We start from the raw sequence: 18,474 nt of genomic DNA, 5'->3' as shown, positions 1-18,474 counted from the left end.
GAGATTCCATCAGCTGAGTGGTTGATTCTCGGGGTTATTAATTTGCCTATCTCCACTCTTCAATTTACTTCTTGTTTAAACCACATTCCGGTGGGTAGATATGAACAGTTGGGAGACAGTTACATACATGAGGTGTGGGAGCTTCCCTTTCTATACAGATGTCTTAATGGTATGAGGGAGGTTTTTCTTAGCGGCAGCGAATGCGAAACTTCTGTCAGCCATTCGATGGTTTGTAAACAGCTGTCTTTGCACGGGGCGTGTAATGCCTCGATTGCTAACTTAGCTTGTTATCTGAAGGGAGTTCCAGTCCCGGTAATTAAAAACACCTTCCAGGTGCTTTCAAACGGCAGCTACGTCCTTCCTAACAGTGAAGCCTGTTGTAGCATGCGTGCCGGAATAGTTTACGTAGTCATTGCCACCAAGGCCGTTACGTGCTGCGGGAATGTGTTGTTCCCCCCCCACTCAAATTAGGGAGGTAGCGGACATCTGGCCTCATATTGCTACTTCCAAGGTGAATTTCGACAAGTTGAGTCGACTGAAGGCTCTATTGTTTCAAAAGCATGTGGCCCTTACATCTGCAAGCGAGACCTACGCACTTCAGGTGGCGAGGTCATCAGCAGAAATACAGTCCCTAATAAATACTAACTTTCCGAGCCACTTTGGTGAACTCGTGGGACGTATATTTAATGCGTCCAGCACTGCTGGAATTGCACATTTTTTCAAAGCCATTGGTATTGGTTTTGCTCATACCTTCTCTTCTATATTCGGTTTGATACCTTTGGCTATTCATTCTATTTTTGGAAGCATTTTTGGGGGATTCCCGATTACTTTGGCTTTGTTGGCTGGTGTTTTGCTGCTGCTGCTGTTCTTCCGCAATGGCTGTCCCACCGCAACGAGATCCAATATTGGTGCTCCCGTCAGCGCAGCTGTGTTGTGAATGCATGCTGCAGCATTTTGGAGCAACACGCCTGGGACATTTGGAGTGTGACTGGTCTCTGTCATTACGACCAGTTTTGGATTGTGTGCAACCCGTGTTTCGGTGCCTTTGGTGCTAGTCTGAACATGCACTGACTCTCTGTCTCTCGCTACAGCGCCCCCCGTGGTTGATGCTGATCTGTTGATGTTCCCGATTAGGGCTCATTTCCAGACTTGTGCACTGCGGTTGCGTTTGCTTCGTGAGGCAGTTTATGAGATTCCCTTCCTGGAGGAAGATGGTATTGTCCCATTCATAGGCCCTGCACGGGGTGCCGCCTTGGATGGTTCCGGGGCTTTGGAACACACCTGCTCCATGATAGTATTTGGCATGGATTTTCCAGTGTTGACATCTGTCGAAGTGGAGGATCTCCTGCTTTCCGTGGCTTCCATTTGAAATTGGATTTTTTCTTTTTCTTTTTTTTTTTTTTTTACAGCAGTAAAAAAACAAAATTGACATTATGACGATTTGGCCTTCCGTCACATGCTTGAAAATGTAAGATTTAGTTTTATGCTTTGGTGTCCTCTGGACTTGTCGAAATATATTTTGTATGTTTTTATATCTAGGGCATATTTTTATTTTCGGTTTGATTAGAACCACTTGCTATCGACAAGGGGAGGGTGTAGTGTGGTCAGTTTTAGGTATCCTTTGCGCGTTAGCTTCAGGCGTTAGGCCTTTGTGCACTTTGCCCTGGATGTCTTTTATTCCTTTGCTCGCAGCATAGAGCCTCTGTGCACTTTGCTCTACGTGCTTGTTATTTAGCTTCGTACTGTTATTTTTCAAATAACCAGTTCTACGGTCTTGTTTTATTTTTTATATCACACTGTTTAGCCTACTTCAGCACTGAAGTTTCCAATAACACATTCTTGTTCACTCTGTGCTTCAGTCAAGGATACAGTCTGGTACATTGCCGATAGACGTGGTAGGAGTTTAGTCTTTGGGATTCTTGCGTAGGGACATTTTGTGATCACACTGACATGTTAGTTATAAAAACACTTCCTTGTCCTAATACAGGGAAGAGGGAGATTCCGACCAGGGAACCACAACTAGATGCTGACTGCCTCGTTGCAGATGCTGAACCAGATCACAGGCCTTTGCTCAGGTATGAGGGTTGATGGCTTCCCGGGGAATCTGAAAGGCAAGTTAGAAGCTTAACATGCTGTGCTCTAAATAGAACTAGCTGAGAGAGTAGAAATTATTAACACCATGATAGTGTTATTCTTATGTTTCACTCTCCTCGTGACTATTTCAATCCTACTGTGTTGTATGGTTCTGGTTATTGCGGCTCACGCCTTAATATCTAAAATGCAGTTGTTTTATTAAAACAATCTATAAAACTCAAACTGCCTTTGTCATTTGTATATGAGAGCATACTGTAAATGAGAGAGCTGGTTTGGATCTGAGTGACCACGACTTCCCTGAGAAGTTCCAAAGATGTCATGCGCTCGGCTGCCCAATCATCCCTTCCCCTTGGGAGAGATGAGGCACTGCTAGTTAGCCGGAGCAAAACCGGATTAGGGTGAAAGAGGTCCTTCCAAGTGGGTCAGACTCAGTCCCCCACACCGTGACTGATCCTGTTACCTAGAAATCCAGTACTCTCATTTAGGATAATGAGAGCCCACGCGACAGTGGAAGGGTGCTCATGTTATTTCACACTGGGGAAAAAAGGGGCATGAAAAATTACTTTACATCTTCATTTTGCACACGCTTTAGCTTCCTAGGTGCCTCCTTAATTACTTTTCTCAAGGGATTTTCTCTTTTTCTGTTCACTTTTATTTTGGGCCTACCAGAAAGTGAAGCTCTATGGTTGGAAAAGACCTATGTCAGCATACCAATATTGCAGAGTGGGACTAAAGGCCACCCATTGAAACCCATTGGTTGGCTTTAGTTTTACTACACTTTTTCTTGATTCTTATTCCATAGGTAGCCTTTTCCATCTTGTGCTTGTTCCTCCTCTCTTTGTATCCTCCCACTGCTCACTTTTAGGGAACTATTTGTTTCATTTTGCTTAAGCAGTCCATGAGTGTGCTTGTAATTTCTATGGTCTCTGCTGCGTGCATCCTAAAAAGCACCAAACCCCCCCCCCCCACCCCACGGGTGCTCCATGTTGCTCTGTCTTCTCTCTCTCCCCGCTACCCTGTGCTACTCTCCTATTTGCTTTTCCCCATCCTCCTGCTGCTCTCTCTCATGCTGCATTCTCCCTTCTCTGCCCGCTCTGTTGATTTCTGTCCTCACCCGGTTCTCCTATTGCTCCCCAACCCTGCAGTCCGACTGTTTTATGTAAGTTTTTTAACTTGCTATACTAAAGGAAAACAAAACAGGTTTGTGTTACTGTTTCAGCCTTCTATCAACAAGACACCAACCTGCTGACGGGCTGAGTCTCGCCGACTTGTATTCTGCCACCCAGGAGATGTGGCTGTTATGAGAACAACACCTTTGTCCTGAGAGAAACAAAGATTCATAACTGTGGAATCAGGATTCCTGCTCGGTGATCCCACCAACGTTGCTTGACTTCACTGTGTAATCAATTTATTGCCATGGGCCTCAAATGCCTTATCTGCCAACAATGGGCCAATAACAGCAGGAAGGTGGCCCAACGTTTCATAAATTACTCAGGAATGGGCAGCTGAGTCACTTATTCAGCAATCAAAAAAAGAAGGGTAAAGCTAAAGACCATGAACTGTCTGTGTCCTGAGTAAGAAGCTAGCACACTGGGTGGGCAAAGCTATTGTTTACTGTTGCTGAATGCGAAGTTTCATTGACAATAAAGGTACACACCATGGGTGGTCTCTAAAACTGTTCATTTGTATCATCAGCCATCAGACATTGTGATTCCAAATACTAATACCACCTCAGTTGCTCCTAACCAGGATAAGGAAGATTTTTATCTAGCCTTTTCTACAGAGATCTTTGCTTGTTACTCCCCTAAGACTCCATGCGACACCAATTGTGCTTTTAATCCAGAGCTTGCCGTTACATCAAAATGCACTTTCTTCCTAGCTCTGTTACATATAATGCGTAGTACTCCTGATCTTCCCTGTTACAGAATGCTCTTCCCCTAAAGCTTACCTGTTACACAATACACTCTGACTTCCAAGCCCACATGCTGTTACTCAAAACCTATAATCTGCTTTCTTACTTCTGGACCCAGGAAAATATTTAACATGCTAGCCACGCTCTGTGCTCACTCACTTCTAAACCTCAGCTTTACATATTGTGATTTCTTGCTCCGGATTTACATAAAGAGCTCTTTTCCTTGAAGCCTCCCTTTCTCACAGTGCATTATTTTACTCTAGGTCAAAGTTCATGCACCTCATATCTCAGGAATTTCTTTAACTCCTGAGCCCTCCCAGTCATGAGTGTGCTTTTACACTGGGACCAACACTCACATGCTGCTGTCCTATTGATCAAAATCTCCAGACTCACAGATTGATCTGTAATTCTAGTATTCTTCTATAGTCTTCCCATGCACAGACTGACCATGCTGGCTAATCTCATAAACGTACACCACCTACTGCTCCATTAAGCGTAATACAATCTTGGCTCAATTTACACTCCAGGACTAGTCCGTTTTGTGGCATCTACAGTGGGCGGGGTAAGGGAATTACAAAGCAATTCCCACTATACCACCATCCAAACTCGAAAGCCTCAGGGTAAACATCACTTCTCCCATGCCAGCATCACCTATACTCATATCATCTATAACCCACCAGAATTACAAGCAAAGCCCATAGGTAAATAGCTGATGTAACTTGTACTTTAGAAATAAAAGTGCTTCTGTGTTTTTCCTTTTCATATTTATTTACCAGTCCGCCTTCAGCCTGTAAATAAAAACAAAAGCACCTGTGCCCAAGCAAATGTGCACCTAAAAAAAGGACACAGCCACCACAGCCAGGTCATTGCACGTAAGAAATGCTGAACAGCATGAACAAAAGGTATTTGCAGAATCAATAAAGGCTCAAAGGTGAGAGCTATTGGCTTAGCCAATGCAGGATTCCTCTATTTTTTGCAAACTGGGTATCAACTCGACAAATATTTTCTGTCTCAATAGCACTGAGGCAAGCACTGTTGGTATCTAGTGATCCGGGTTGCTGTAGCCCTAGCATGTTGGGATATAAATTGAATTACTCTGGAATGAACAGAGGTGGCCGTGGTATACACAGCTTAAGGCCCTGTGTAGAAGGCCAGAGCGGCTTTAGTCATTGTCCAACCCTGAGGGAATGTAAGAAGCACAAGGTTCAGAGAGACATTTAGGAGGAGAAGGCTACATTAGACATGGCGTAGAAGGGGCAAGTGGTTTGAAGAAACTGCACGGTATGTTGGAATGGTCTTTCCCTGGAGCAACAACTGTGCACATGCCACTTCCTAAGAGAAGTGGAGCAGTCTGGCATCTTGAAAAACAGAGTAATGCAAGTTACTTTAGAAAAGCAGGAAGAACTCCTGAATGAAGAGAGTGACAATCAGCACTGTTAACCATCATAATTTAAGCCACACCCTACACTTATAAATGGGTCTCAGAATTATTATTATTATTTTTTTTTAATTGTGCATTTAGGTTGTGTTGTGTGTATCTGTAAAGCACACTATCGCCCAAGAGGGTATCCTGGCACTGAGCAGGTGTGTGTGCCTAAGCCGGTCTACGATAGGTTGGTTAATTGAAAAGTCAAGTCTTCAGCTTCTTGTGGAATTCAAGAAGAGAGGTGGAGGCTCTGATGTGGAGTGGCATGCCATTCCATGCTTCAGAAGCGATATAAGAGAATGTCAGTCCTCCTGATCCGGTACTGTGTATGCCTGGAATTTGTAACAGTAGAAGCCCTACGGAGCGGTGGTGTCTAGGTGGTTGATGGAAGGAGAATTGACTGTTCAGGTAGGTGGAGTCAGAGTTTTGTAGTGTCTTAATGTGTGTGAGGAGTTGGAATTGACCGTATATGTGTATTGTGAGCTTGTGGAGTTCCGAGGAGTGGTGTGATACGAGTTCTGTGTGGGATGTTGAGGATGAGTCTGGCTGCAGCATTGTGGATGGTTTGTAGTCTCCTAGAGAGTAGCTTGGCAATCCCAGAGTAAAGGGTGTTCCCATAGTCCAACTTGCTGGTGAGTAGGGCGGGAGTGACAGGCTTTCTAGTTTTGCTTGGGAGCCATTTGAAGATCTTTCTCAGCATCTTCAGAGTGTGGAAGTAGAATGCAGTGATGGTGTGGCCTTGTGCGGTCATGTCCAGTTTGCTATTGAAGATTACCTAGAAATTTCATTTGTGGAATTGGGTGTAATATGTTAAAAATGTTTAATGTTTACTAACCTATACTCCTTCTTTGACAGATCAGTGTAGCGAATAGTGTCATCCATGCTGCAAGTAACAAGTTCAGAAGCCTCATCCACAGCCATACCACAAATCATGTTTGTATGACCTTTACCAGCAAACGTATCATTTTCTCCAGTCTCAGAGTCCCAGTAATGTAAGGATAGGTGATTAAGGAAAAATATGTGCATTTCAAAACAGATTCTTCTGCTACCCAGGACACTAAACATTACTTGGACTCAGTAACCACCCATACATTTCTAACATCTGAATACATAGCTAAACAGCACAGGTGAATTACCCACAGTAAAATAGCAAAGGCACAAACTTCAGAATTTCGATATTGCTCAGAAGAGCACATCAAAATGTTACACTTAAAAATAGTGGGGTTTCTTTCACCTCTTCTATTTAATCTGAAACCTTCAACAATAAGGAGCTCTCTCACTCCTCTTCATGCATTCTGCAGTAGAAACATCAACTGAACCTGGGCAAATATACGTACAAAAGAACACTAAAGTAATTGGCTTACTCATGATTCATCTTAGCCATTTCATTTAAACCTCTACTTTAATGCTCATAATCGTCCCCTCCAAAAGGTGTAGTTCAGCAGAAAATAAAATTCATCTGATAAGCTCTCTGAGAAAAATATATTACGATCCTTTTCTTATAACATATTAGAAAACAGATGTCACTACTACGGTGAGCTAAAATTATGAATTAAAGTTAATGGTAAATAACTACTTTGGAACTGAATTATCTCCAGGCTACTGCGGCCTGAAAAGAAAGGTCTGTAACACAAAGTACATGTTTAGCCAAGCCAGTTTCTAAGGACTCACACTTTATGAGAGATATTAGACTAACTTCTAGGCAAAAATGTCCTTAAGCCTTCAAAATGTGGACCTAGTAAAGGAGTAGGAGTCACAACTCTGGCCATTAGGTTTGAAAGTCAGCAACTTAGCCATCTCTTGAATTTAAGGAAGTATATCATCATGCCACTTCAAATACAATAATGAAAAAAAGACAAAAGTATCTTTGTCCAGACGGCTACAAATCCATACAACCACAATGCAGTCTTTCTGCTGAGGGGACCAGAGGACTGAAATGGTAATATTAATTGATCTTCATTTTTGGAACACCTGTTTAACTGGTCAGTTCTCCTTTCCCACCACATTGGGAAAGGAGGGGGGGGGAAGGCTGTGCTTAAAAACTGAAAACAAATTTAAACAAAATAGTTCAAATAAAATAAAGAAATTAAAAAGAGGAAAAAGTGGTTTTCGTGTGTAGCTCTATACCTGCACAGTTTACGAAGAAGCCAGTGTCAAGCACGTGCCCACTACTTGTTCTAAGAAGCTTAGCACCAGGTGAAGATGCCTTGAAGGTTCGAGACTTAAGGGTTTCAGAATGGCTAACAGTTGTGTTTGTAGCATGGCCATTAGAATACTGCAACAGGGTACTGAAATATCAAATTTGATGGCTGCTCTACGCATCCTGCAGTTAGAGTTTTAGTAACCGTGAAGGAGTGAACCAAGACATACAAAAGAATATGTGCTGCATCAGAGCTTGTACTATGGTGTTTTCTTGCCTTTCTTTGAATCAGATCTACTTCTAACCCAGATGGCCTAGAGAGCCGCAGTCTTGTATGTGAAACAGCTTCTGACCTCTACTTCATATAATTTCTAAAATATGATTTAGCATGGAGACCCAGAGTTTGCTATTTTCGCCAAACCAAGAATATATAGATTTTAACCTACAAATATACAAAAAGTATTACAACTACCGCTTAGTAAAAGCTCATTTAAACAGAATTCATAATTTATACTGAATCATTGAAAACATTCAAAAATACAAGTATGCAATTAAAAAAACCTGGTATGTCACTTTTCATACCAGGCTACAATTAAATTCTTAAAAGGATATTGATATGACCATCCTGGCTGCCGGAGTAGATGGTAGATCTTCCATCATTTTTATGCACAGCCAAACATTGGATTGCCTTGGTGTGACCCTGGAAAAATAACAGTTACTTTTCATCAGCACTGCATGAACCAAACGAAAACAACTATTCATCAATTACAGCAGACAGCAAATATAAAATGCAAAGTTTCCTGCCTACAAGGACTGGTTTTCTTAGATCGCAAGTCAGCGTCAATTACCAGCTATTGGGAATCTTAAATTCAGAAATATCAATACCAAATGAATAAACAATTAAGTCATGGGACACAGAGGGCCCACTCCACCAACTTCCTTTAAGAAAAACAATGAAGTGAGTACTAACCAACTAAACTGTCAAACACACAACCAGCAGAATGGACAAATGCGTCAACCAAACTGGATTTGAAAGAAAGCATCACCACTTGGATGTCGGGTCTGGAGAAAGAGTCCAAATAGTAGTATCTGGTAAACATATGACAGAACCTGGAGGTTGCTGTCTTCTAAACATCACAAATGGAGACAGCAAAATTATGCAACAGTAGCAAATTTCATCTATGTGCAAGGTGCTCTGATTTCCCAGAAAGAAGCCCATTATGCTTTTTGGTAATATAGGGTGTTGCAGGATAGTATCCATCTAGTAACAGATTGCTTATTAGAATCTAAGCCTGTCTGAATGAGAATATAATTTACCAACAATTGCTTGGAAAGCCTCATGTATTTATTATAAGAAAAAGAGCAGAACCATTTTTACATCAGGCACTTGTAGTGATGTTTAAGCTAGAAATATAGGATTCAAATAGAGAATGAATAAAAGAATATTTAAATTGATGTGCAAGTCCAAGGACACCTGGGCAAAAAAAAACACAGAGGGCTGCTGGTCAGTACCTTCACTTGAAGAGATATAACATAATAGGTCAATGGCTCCTCAAACAATTTGCTATCTGTGACACTGACAGACTTTCAATTCTCTTTGGCCTTGACCTTGCAACCAAGAAAATGTGGGTGTTGATCAGTCTTTTCGGGTGAAGGTAGGTCACTCTGTTTCAGAGTCAGCTCAGTCATTTTATCACTTAGGTGTAATTCAGAGCAACATTATCAGTACTGTAAAGTTTACCTGTCTGTGTAATCTTGCAGCTTGAAGAATTTTCTGGATTCACATACTGTGCATTATTCTGCCATCTAGTGATGGGTTCTAGAATTGTCTCCAAAACCTTTTGTCCCTTCTTTGTGTTTGTTGCTGTTTGACTTCAACGTACCCACATTTGGTGTCCCCAGTGAAGTCGTCGCACCTCCTTCAAAAGTCCCCACCTTTATTCGCCATCTTCAGATTCTTTTTTTTTCTTTCATCTTCTTGGTCGGAGGTGGGTGAGCCACTTGTAAATCCATAAAATTCTTCAAGTTGCAAAACTACACCAACAGGTAAGAAACTTTACTTTTTATGGAGTGAATCTTTTCTGGATTCAAATGCTGTGCATGGACTCTATAGCAGTTTGTTCTTACTGTGGTGGTTAGGATAAAGATGAAAATCGATTGCTAAACAAGTTGTTGTGCTTCCTAATTCATTTCAACATCTATACAATAATGTCTAGTGAATGTGTGAACTGATGACCATATTGCAGCCATACAAATGGCTTGTAAGGGTGTGTTAGCCACAGAGGCGATAGTTGCTCCTTTTTCCTTTGTTCAGTGAGCTCCTGGCTGTGCTTGCAATGGCTTCCCTGCATTCTTGTGACATAACTGAATTGTTTGTGCTATCCACCTTGCAAATGAATTATTGGTAACTGGTCTTCATAGAAAACTGTTTGCGAAGGAAACAAACAGTTGTTTTATTTTCCTAAATGTTTTTGTGTTTTCAATATAAAACATAACTGCCTGTCTTGCATCAAGCGAGTGCAATGCTCTTTCCGCCGGATTATTTGGATTTTGAAAGAAGCTTGGCATTTGCATACTTTGATTTAAACAGAATTGTGAAATCACTTTAGGAAAGAACCGAGGCTCAGTTCTGAGCACAATCCTGTCCTTGTGTATTTGAAAATATGACTCTTGTAAAGCAAGCACCTGCAATTCGCTTATCCTGCATAGAGAAGTTGTAGCCACTACAAAAAGCAGTCTTAAAAGTGAGCATTTGTAGATCTGCATTATGTAAATGATCAAAAGGACTGTTCATTAACTGTGCGAGAACCACATTTAAGTTCCAAGGAGGAGCTGGAACCCTCTTTGGTGGTGCAATCCTGTTTGCCCATTCTAAAAACCTTTTTCACTACTGGTGTTGTAAAAAAACATCTCCATTTGTGTCCTATTGTGTAAGCCTCTACAGCAGCAAAAATGTACCTTTAAATAAACATAGTTTAAATTGCATTCCAGGAGATGTAGTAAATATGTTAACACCGCGTTTTTTTTGTATTCTTCTTTAAAAGTCCTTGTTTATAACACCATAGTGAGTATCTCTTCCATTTTGCGGTATAGCATTTTCTAGTTGTAGGTTTCCTTGCTTCTCTGAGGACAGCCATTGTTTTCTTCTAGCAGTTTTAAATGTCCTAACTCTAAGTCCTCAGCTGCCATACTGCTAGATAAAGAGATTCTGGTTCTGGGAGTAGAACCCTTCCTTTTTCCATTGACAACAGATCTTGTCTTAATAGTAGCTTTATTATTTTTTTCCTGAGCCAATTTGATCAGTTCAGAGAACCACGCATGTCTTGCCCATTGTAGTGCAATTAGAATTAATATCATTTTGCTGACTCTGCATTTTTTGATCACCCTGTGCATCAACGGTATAGGAGGGAAAATAGTGTGCAAAGCTCCATTACCAGTTTATCGACAGTGCCTTCCCCAGTCATTGGTGGTATGGCCATCTGGAGGCGAAGCTTTGGCATTGTGTGCTCAAAGGTGTTGCAAATAGATCTATTTTTGAGTTCCCCATACCTGAAAGATCCTCTGAAGATCTGACTGAGTTCCCATTCGTGATAGCATGAAGCTTGTCTATCAATCTGTCTGCCTCGAGGTGGTTCTTCCCCGGGAGAAGTACTGCTAATTTGTCCATCTCCAAATATCTTGTGCTAATTTGGATAGAGGTAGGGACTGAGTCAACCCCCCTCCCCCACCCTTGTTTATTGATATAGAACATGGTTGTTATATTGTCTGTTTAGATTAAAATTAGCTTTCCCCAAAGCCCTGTTTGAAATGCTTTTAAGGCTAGGAACACTGTTTTTAGATCCAACCGTTTCTTGATCCTTCCACACTCCTCCTACTCTGAGATTGCCCATGTGTGCAACTCATCCCATATGCAAAAGCATCTGTAGTGATGGTAACTGTAGGAGTTGATTGTAGAAATGTTCTCCCATGAGTTATCTGCACTCTGCTCCACCACGCTATCTCTTCCTCCACCTTCAGTGTGACAACCACTAGATCCTCCCAACTCCCTGTTGCCTGTGACCAATGATTTTGAGGCCATTCCTGTATTATTCTTGTGTGAAGTGTTGCATATGGGATCAAAGGGATACAAGAAGCCATTATTCCCAGTAACCTGCCCACCGTCCTCAATGTCAGAGCTAGTCCCTCTGGGAAGGGCTGCGTTTCGCTTAATAGGGTCTTGACTCTCTTCTCGCTAGGGTACACCTTCCCTTGGACAGAGTTGATTCTTGCTCCTAAAAACATTTTCCTTCTCAAGTTTCATATTTATTGAGAATCCGAAGGCGAATAGTGTTTATCACCTGTTGTATGTGTTCTTTGCATTTTGTAGAAGTGTTTGCTCCTATCAGCCAATCGCCCAGAAACTGGTAGACGTGAATGCCCTAAATTCTCAGATGTGCTGCCACCACCGCAACGCACTTTGTGAATACCATTGGGGCTGATTTTTTTCTGAATGCTTGCACTTTGAATCGGTAATGTTTTTTGTCTACCAAACATTTATTTATTTATTTGACCGGCTTCCATAATAGAGGCACTTGGAGTGCCAATATTTTCCAGCTGCAGAATATTAAGTTGCTGTACTGCTGTGCTGTTGTTTGTGGAACAGTGATAGAAGCAGACCCACAGAGGCTGCTCAAAGTCTTCTGTTTCTCAATAACGATTGTACTTGTGGTTTAATATCAGGCGGCAGAAGAAGTGTTCCAGATCTTGGGAGTATATATGGAGAAGGCCTGACTTTTGTGTTTTTCTTCTTTTCTGTGTTTCTTCCAAGTGTGGTGATGTTCTGATTCGTGTGTGGAACTATGTCTGAGGTAGTTATTTACTGGGCCAGGTAGGTATGGCTGTAACAATGAAGATAATCTTGAAGATGATGTAGGGCTTGCGGCAGGGGCTTACAGTTCTTTCAGTATTGGGGTGATGTGGTCGCGCTTCTTTAGGCATTTGATGAATCGTGCTGTAGGGAGTCTTTCGGGGAGCCCCAAGGCAGTTTAGAACAGCACTGCCGCCATCTTGTGGGACAAGCCGAGGGCACTGACTTCTTTTAAAGTCTGTTTCAGGTAATAAAGGGGGGTCACTTTTACATAGGGAGAGGACACGGATGTGAAAGTGATTATCTTTATATGACTAAGGCCTATGATCAACTGCTCTGCTAAGTGCCTTCCTATTCTGTCAAGGAGGTATCTGTCCCTACTGTTGCCCGGTATGCAGGGGACAAAAAAGATTCCCAAATGTAAAACAGTTGGAACTCATATACCACTGTGTCTGTGTCTAGTGTCTGTGTCAAATGTCCCATATACTCGGAGCCTGGAGAATACCCTTGCTGCAGCACTGTGCCCATAATAGTGTTAATGAAAAGCGGATACCTGGGTTGATTTCTGGATGGTGAAAAAATAATCCTTGATGGAATAAACTGCAGGTGTGATGAAGGTAAAGAAAAAGCATAACTGGCAAGGAAACATTGCCATCATTGTGCCAGGGCACAAATGTGTATCTTGGCTGTTCACAGGTGCAATACCACACAAATGAACTCTGAACGGCCTTTGGGCTGAAGACAGGCTAAATGTGTGCACTACAATTTGGAAGTGGTATGACCCTTGACGTAGGCATGCTGCAAATCCAGATTTACCATCCAATCCCGGAAATCTGCAAAACATTCATTGGTGTCAACATCATGGTTTTACAGGAATTTGTTGAAGAACTGTATCCATACTTCAATTTGTTTGTAAACTCCAGGGCTCGGTTTTCTAAAGAGAATGCTTCTGTAACAAAGTCTGAAGCTCCACCACAAAGATGTTCTTGTGGGAGGAGAAATGGCAGACAGTATCAAAGGCAGACGCTTTTCTGTAAATTATCTGTAGGGCCTACTGGTCCGAGGTTATGCTGTTGCATCAATGGAAAAAAATTGCAACCAGTCTCATCAGCAGTAAGTCAAGAGTCTGTAGACCAACTTAAAGTGCTTTTCTTAGGGTGGAAGTCAAATAGAAGGAGGAGAACTGTTGCTTCTAATGACAAATTCCTTAACTGTCCCACTGTTGGTGAAAACAATCAACTGCGGCATGGAGATGCAAGAAAAGGATGATTTGGCCTGGAGTACTTGCATTGGGAGACATTCAGAACTTCTGGACAACATTATATGCCAGAGATGTCAGTCCAAAAGATCTTGTAGAAGTTCTGCTTTATTCTAGAGATGAATTCATTGTCTCTCCAAACAGTCTCTCACCAGCAAATGGCATGTCCATTTGGTTAGCCTGTAAATCTTGTGAAAACCCAGAGGAGAGAGTTTAATATTCAAATTCAGGAGCTGCCTCAACTTCTTCTGCCCTAGAATTTCTTCAAGTCCATTAATGTGGACTTTAAATATAAAACACCGACTACTTCTAACAACTGAGGAACGAAAAAACAAAAATGTTCATAGAATCTATAGGGCAATACCATACTTTATAACTAGAAACTTTCGGAATTGCCCAGTGTGCTTTCAAATCCATATCTACTTTCAAATCCATATCCAGGCAGACACCCGATGTGAGTTTCACCTTGATGCCTGGCTGAGCAGACTCTAAATTAACTCAAAGGACCAGTTTAACCTTAATCCATAAGCCTGTGAGCTGTACCCAGTCTCCAATAGCCCTTCCTCTGTATTACCATAGCTCGTGCTTCATGCCTGTGCTCTGTGGGCCCCATTACTGAGTCAGTGTAAGTTGTTGTGCTAATGAACACTGGTTTGGTAATTTTCTGGGCTTCCCTAAACTTTACCTTTGTATATACTTAATTTGATGGCTACCCATGTTTGTAACTGTGCTCAGGCTACCAGCAAGAATACAGTAGTCTTCTACCAAATATAATTTGAGTGCATGCCCATCAACAACCCAAAATAAGCATTTCCAGAACATCAATCGGAGTATTTATGGAAGTGGATGCAGCAGAGGAATGGGTAAGCCCTCAGCCAACCAGTGTTCTACTTGCAATCCTGAACTGCAGCTGGATGACTCCATAGCCCTATCACCATAAGCCTGCTAGTTATAAGCGAATTGCTCTGTATCTTGAACTTTAAGAGTCGTGAACTTTACCCCCTCAAGGGAAAAGGTCTGTTTGAAGAGACGAGCATTGCTTAAAGCTGGACCGGGGTTGGGGGGGGGGGGGGGGGGGGTAGCAAATCCAATAAACAGGAATGGGTATTTAGGAGGAAAAATAAGTGAGCGGATGGCCTTTTCAATTAACCGACAGCAAAAGCAGAGGTGTGCTTTTTGCAAACTCTATAAAAACAAAAGTCAGCAGGAGAAAAAAAAAATCTGTTGCACGATATTTTGCTAAAGAAAATAGGTGTTATAAGCAAAAGCGAGAGAAGGAGGGATTTCTAGGTGATAAAAATGTTTTCAGTAGTAGTGGGAGATGTACTTGAAGTTATAGTTTTCCAGCAAGACCATTAGATGGCAGCATCTGATATTAAGCAACACAGAGTGCAAACGGCAGTTCCCAAACTATTTGCTCGACTTTGTGAAGTAATGCAGCTTAAATCAAAATAAGCAAAAAGGTCCATAGTGGACTTCCAAACATATCACTAATTTGTTTTGTCAAAGCCCATTACACACAAAATAGGTCAGTACCTTGATGACGCGTAGAGGCCTGTCTGGGTTGTTCTTATCCAAATAGTTGATGTAGCCGGAAAGGGAAATACTGAGCATGTAGTTCTTCTGCCACAAACATCCCAACTGCTGATCCAGAACATCGTTTCCCAACTTGAACGTGCTCACCAGGGAGTTGGCCCCAACATCCCATATTTTGGCGGTTTTATCACCAGACGAGGAAAGCAGCTGAGTGCCATCCGCACTCCAGCTGACCTGCAACAGTAAAATAATCTCTTACAATACATGTCGAGTGCAAAGCGAGCAGAAAGAATGAGTTCACTGCAGGGGGACACATCTGAAAATAGCAACTGATCATAGTAACAGCAGGAGCGCGCAGGCACCGAGCCAAGCATGCATTTACATCTTCATTACATGCAGTGAGAAGACACTAGCCTGCTAATTACACCGCACAGCTGTAATGAGCAGAGACTCGAAGGCTTTTACACCCCTTTGTAGTTACCAACGTTATTACACAACATTTTTCTAAACAAGAGACTCCGGCATGTCTTTGACTTGGCAGTTAGTAAGTTAAGTTAAATCGTGCAATCTTTATAACCCCCGTTGGTGACCATATCATCCATTGAAAACGAAATGAGTCAAATGGACTAAGCCACAACCGAGGATGTTGTGCTCAAGCAGCCATCCTGTGCATCAGAAATATGCCTAAAAAGCTATTAGGTGTATATAACTGAGCTGGTAGCCAACTCCCATCCCCGACTAGATTAAACACATTCATCAATATAGGAAAAAAACATTAGGAAAGCCAATAGTTTGGGTTTCAATGTACTAGCGCACGCAAACTGCATTAGTACATACATGTCTCAATGCCCCACAGCATTAAAACCAGACCTGTTGGCTTTTCAAATGCTAGTTTCGTTTTCAAGCGGCCAGATTGTACACCTGTATACATTTGTTTAAAATGTGATAATGTATTTATGAATAAAATAAACCACGAGTAAAACATTAAAAATGATCCTGCAATAACTGAGACAAAGGGATCGTTTTCTATATACATGTATGAGAAAGAATTAAATGCATTTAACGTGTGATGATCCAATGCACTTTTGAGATGTAAAGTATTACGTCACGTAATGCAGTGTAAGCACTCCACGGGAGGTAGTATCATGTAGACAACAGCATGAGGAAAAAGATTAACACGCCTCTTGGGGGAATAAAAGCATACTCTATACATTTTATAATTAACTGGGAACAAAAGGTGACAGAAAACAAGCATTTGCAATACAATATGTCTCACATTAGCTTGAGTTAGGGCGACTGTCGCTGTAAATGCATAACTGGACTTTTCTTGCCACACAAAATGGTCAACTCTGCTGCATAATTTGGTCTTCTCTGCCACATAATTCCAGTGCATATAATTCAAGCACTTCTATTTACCTCCTTCCTCTATCTGCTGCAAGAAATGAAAATATTGCCCTTATTTATGATATTTGTCAATACTATTTTGGGGTCCCCGGTGAGTTATGGGCAAAACTGTTTTGTAAAAGGATTAGCCCGCAAAGCATTATGGGGCGAGTTTCCAAGTGCAGTGAATATTGTAGTATCTTCATTGTAATGCTCAGAACAGCCCCAAGAGGGCAAAACAATAAAAATAACATGTGTAAGAAACATGGTTATGTAACCGTATAGTCAGCCCCTCTAGGGCATAACAACATGAAAACAGAATGACAGAAAGTAATTCAGTGTAACCACATAGGTAGCCCCTAGAGGGCGCAGTGCCTTACATATTTTCACGCCTAGATGGCCTACTACAATACTATTACAAACAAGGCCCTTAAAACACAAACTACTTCCAGCTGTAAAACAAAAGTTCCAGCCATAAGAGAGCTTAAAAAGACACTGATTAGTGGGAGAGGTTCCTATTTTGGAGTCCTCCCAACCTAGTTTGGGGTGCCAAAGATGACCTTGACTGAAAGTGTGTCGTGCTGAACGGTTTTGGAGGTGGTGCCATTGACATAGGACCACCACAGGCTGAATTATAGGTAAAAATATTTTGAAAAAGAAATGCCACGCAAAGCATTATGGGGAGAGTTTCCGAACTGTAGTGAATAATGTAGTATTGGCTCACCCGCTGTGCTGGGAGAGCCGCTTTGAGGATTTCTTTGTTTTTTTTTCTGTTATAAATGCTCAAGTTTGTATATTTTTCAACTACTAAACTTGTTCAATGGTACCCATGTAAAGCACTCCTCATATCGGGGTTAAGCTATGTGAAACTTCACGTAGTCATGTAAAGCACTCCTCTGATCAAGTTTGCGCTACATGAACTTGTTAAAAAAAAATAAAAATAAAAGAAATCCCCCTCCAGCTTGCAGCCTTTGTGCGGAGACACCACAAAGAAACAGCGGCAGGCCCAAAACAAAGAGGAAGAAACATAGGGCCACACAGCACGAAATGGCGAAGAAAAAGATAAAAAACAAAAAGGGCCACATTAACATATTTGGCCGATGCAATAATCCATGTAACAGGGTCAGTCTACAAGGCGTAACAAAGCAGCCTCAAGGTGGGACAAACGTAAAGCATTTACCTGTAAAATCAAGGGAATTTTGAAAGGCAGGCCAAGGAACAAATAAAAGTGATGGGCGTGTTGCAGGCCCACAGATGTAGAATATAACATGTCGAGAGACAGCGCTTGCATGCTTTCTAGGCTCAACCTAAAAATGAAGGCAGCGAGACCTACAGACCTTGAAGGACTGGGAAAAGCTTGTGACTAAATAGCAGTCACAAAGGACGCTCTTTCATGGAAATATTTGGTAAAGGGGCTAGGTCTCAGTTTCTTACTACCGTTTATTTCTTGGTTTACAGTTTAATTGAATATCCAATAAAACTGTGCAAAACTAGCAATATAAAAAAATTAAACAGTTTAGGAAATGCAAAGGGGTCTTTAGAATATGGGCCTTATTATGATCAATAGCACTATTGAGCTGAAAATTAAGACTGTAAAGCCTTTTTAGGCCCTGCCTACTATAGTTAAAGTAAGCTTTGGGATTAGTCCTTTCCTATTTTAAAATGTTATTTTTCAATCAGCAAGCCCCATTATAGCTTCCCTGCCGATCAGACCCCCTGCTCCCAGTCTCTGGGCTTAGACGTGGCCTCCTCTATTGTTCATCTGCCAACATCCAGTCACATTCTTTAAAAAAATATATATTTTTTTCTTTATGGAGGGCCCAGTGTTACACTTTCACAAATATTTATCACTCCAAAACTGATGTCTGTCATTTTGGAA

The 18,474-nt window shown here is 41.5% G+C and overlaps 1 protein-coding gene across 1 annotated transcript in view; it reads right to left on the bottom strand.

Moving 5' to 3' along the window:
* WDR1 (WD repeat domain 1) overlaps nucleotides 1-18,474 on the bottom strand; it is a 220,473-nt gene that overhangs the window by 105,250 nt on the left and 96,749 nt on the right. Inside the window, exons 8-10 of the mRNA XM_069202820.1 lie at nucleotides 15,213-15,446; nucleotides 8,185-8,272; nucleotides 6,268-6,424 (exon numbers count right to left, since the gene is read on the bottom strand). Coding sequence (XP_069058921.1) covers nucleotides 6,268-6,424; nucleotides 8,185-8,272; nucleotides 15,213-15,446 — 479 coding nt within the window. The remainder of the gene's footprint in view (nucleotides 1-6,267; nucleotides 6,425-8,184; nucleotides 8,273-15,212; nucleotides 15,447-18,474) is intronic.

The sequence above is a fragment of the Pleurodeles waltl genome, chromosome 1_2 (genome assembly GCF_031143425.1).
Source record: "Pleurodeles waltl isolate 20211129_DDA chromosome 1_2, aPleWal1.hap1.20221129, whole genome shotgun sequence".
Classification (NCBI taxonomy): Eukaryota; Metazoa; Chordata; class Amphibia; order Caudata; family Salamandridae; genus Pleurodeles; species Pleurodeles waltl.
This window is presented reverse-complemented; position numbering and strand designations above follow the sequence as displayed.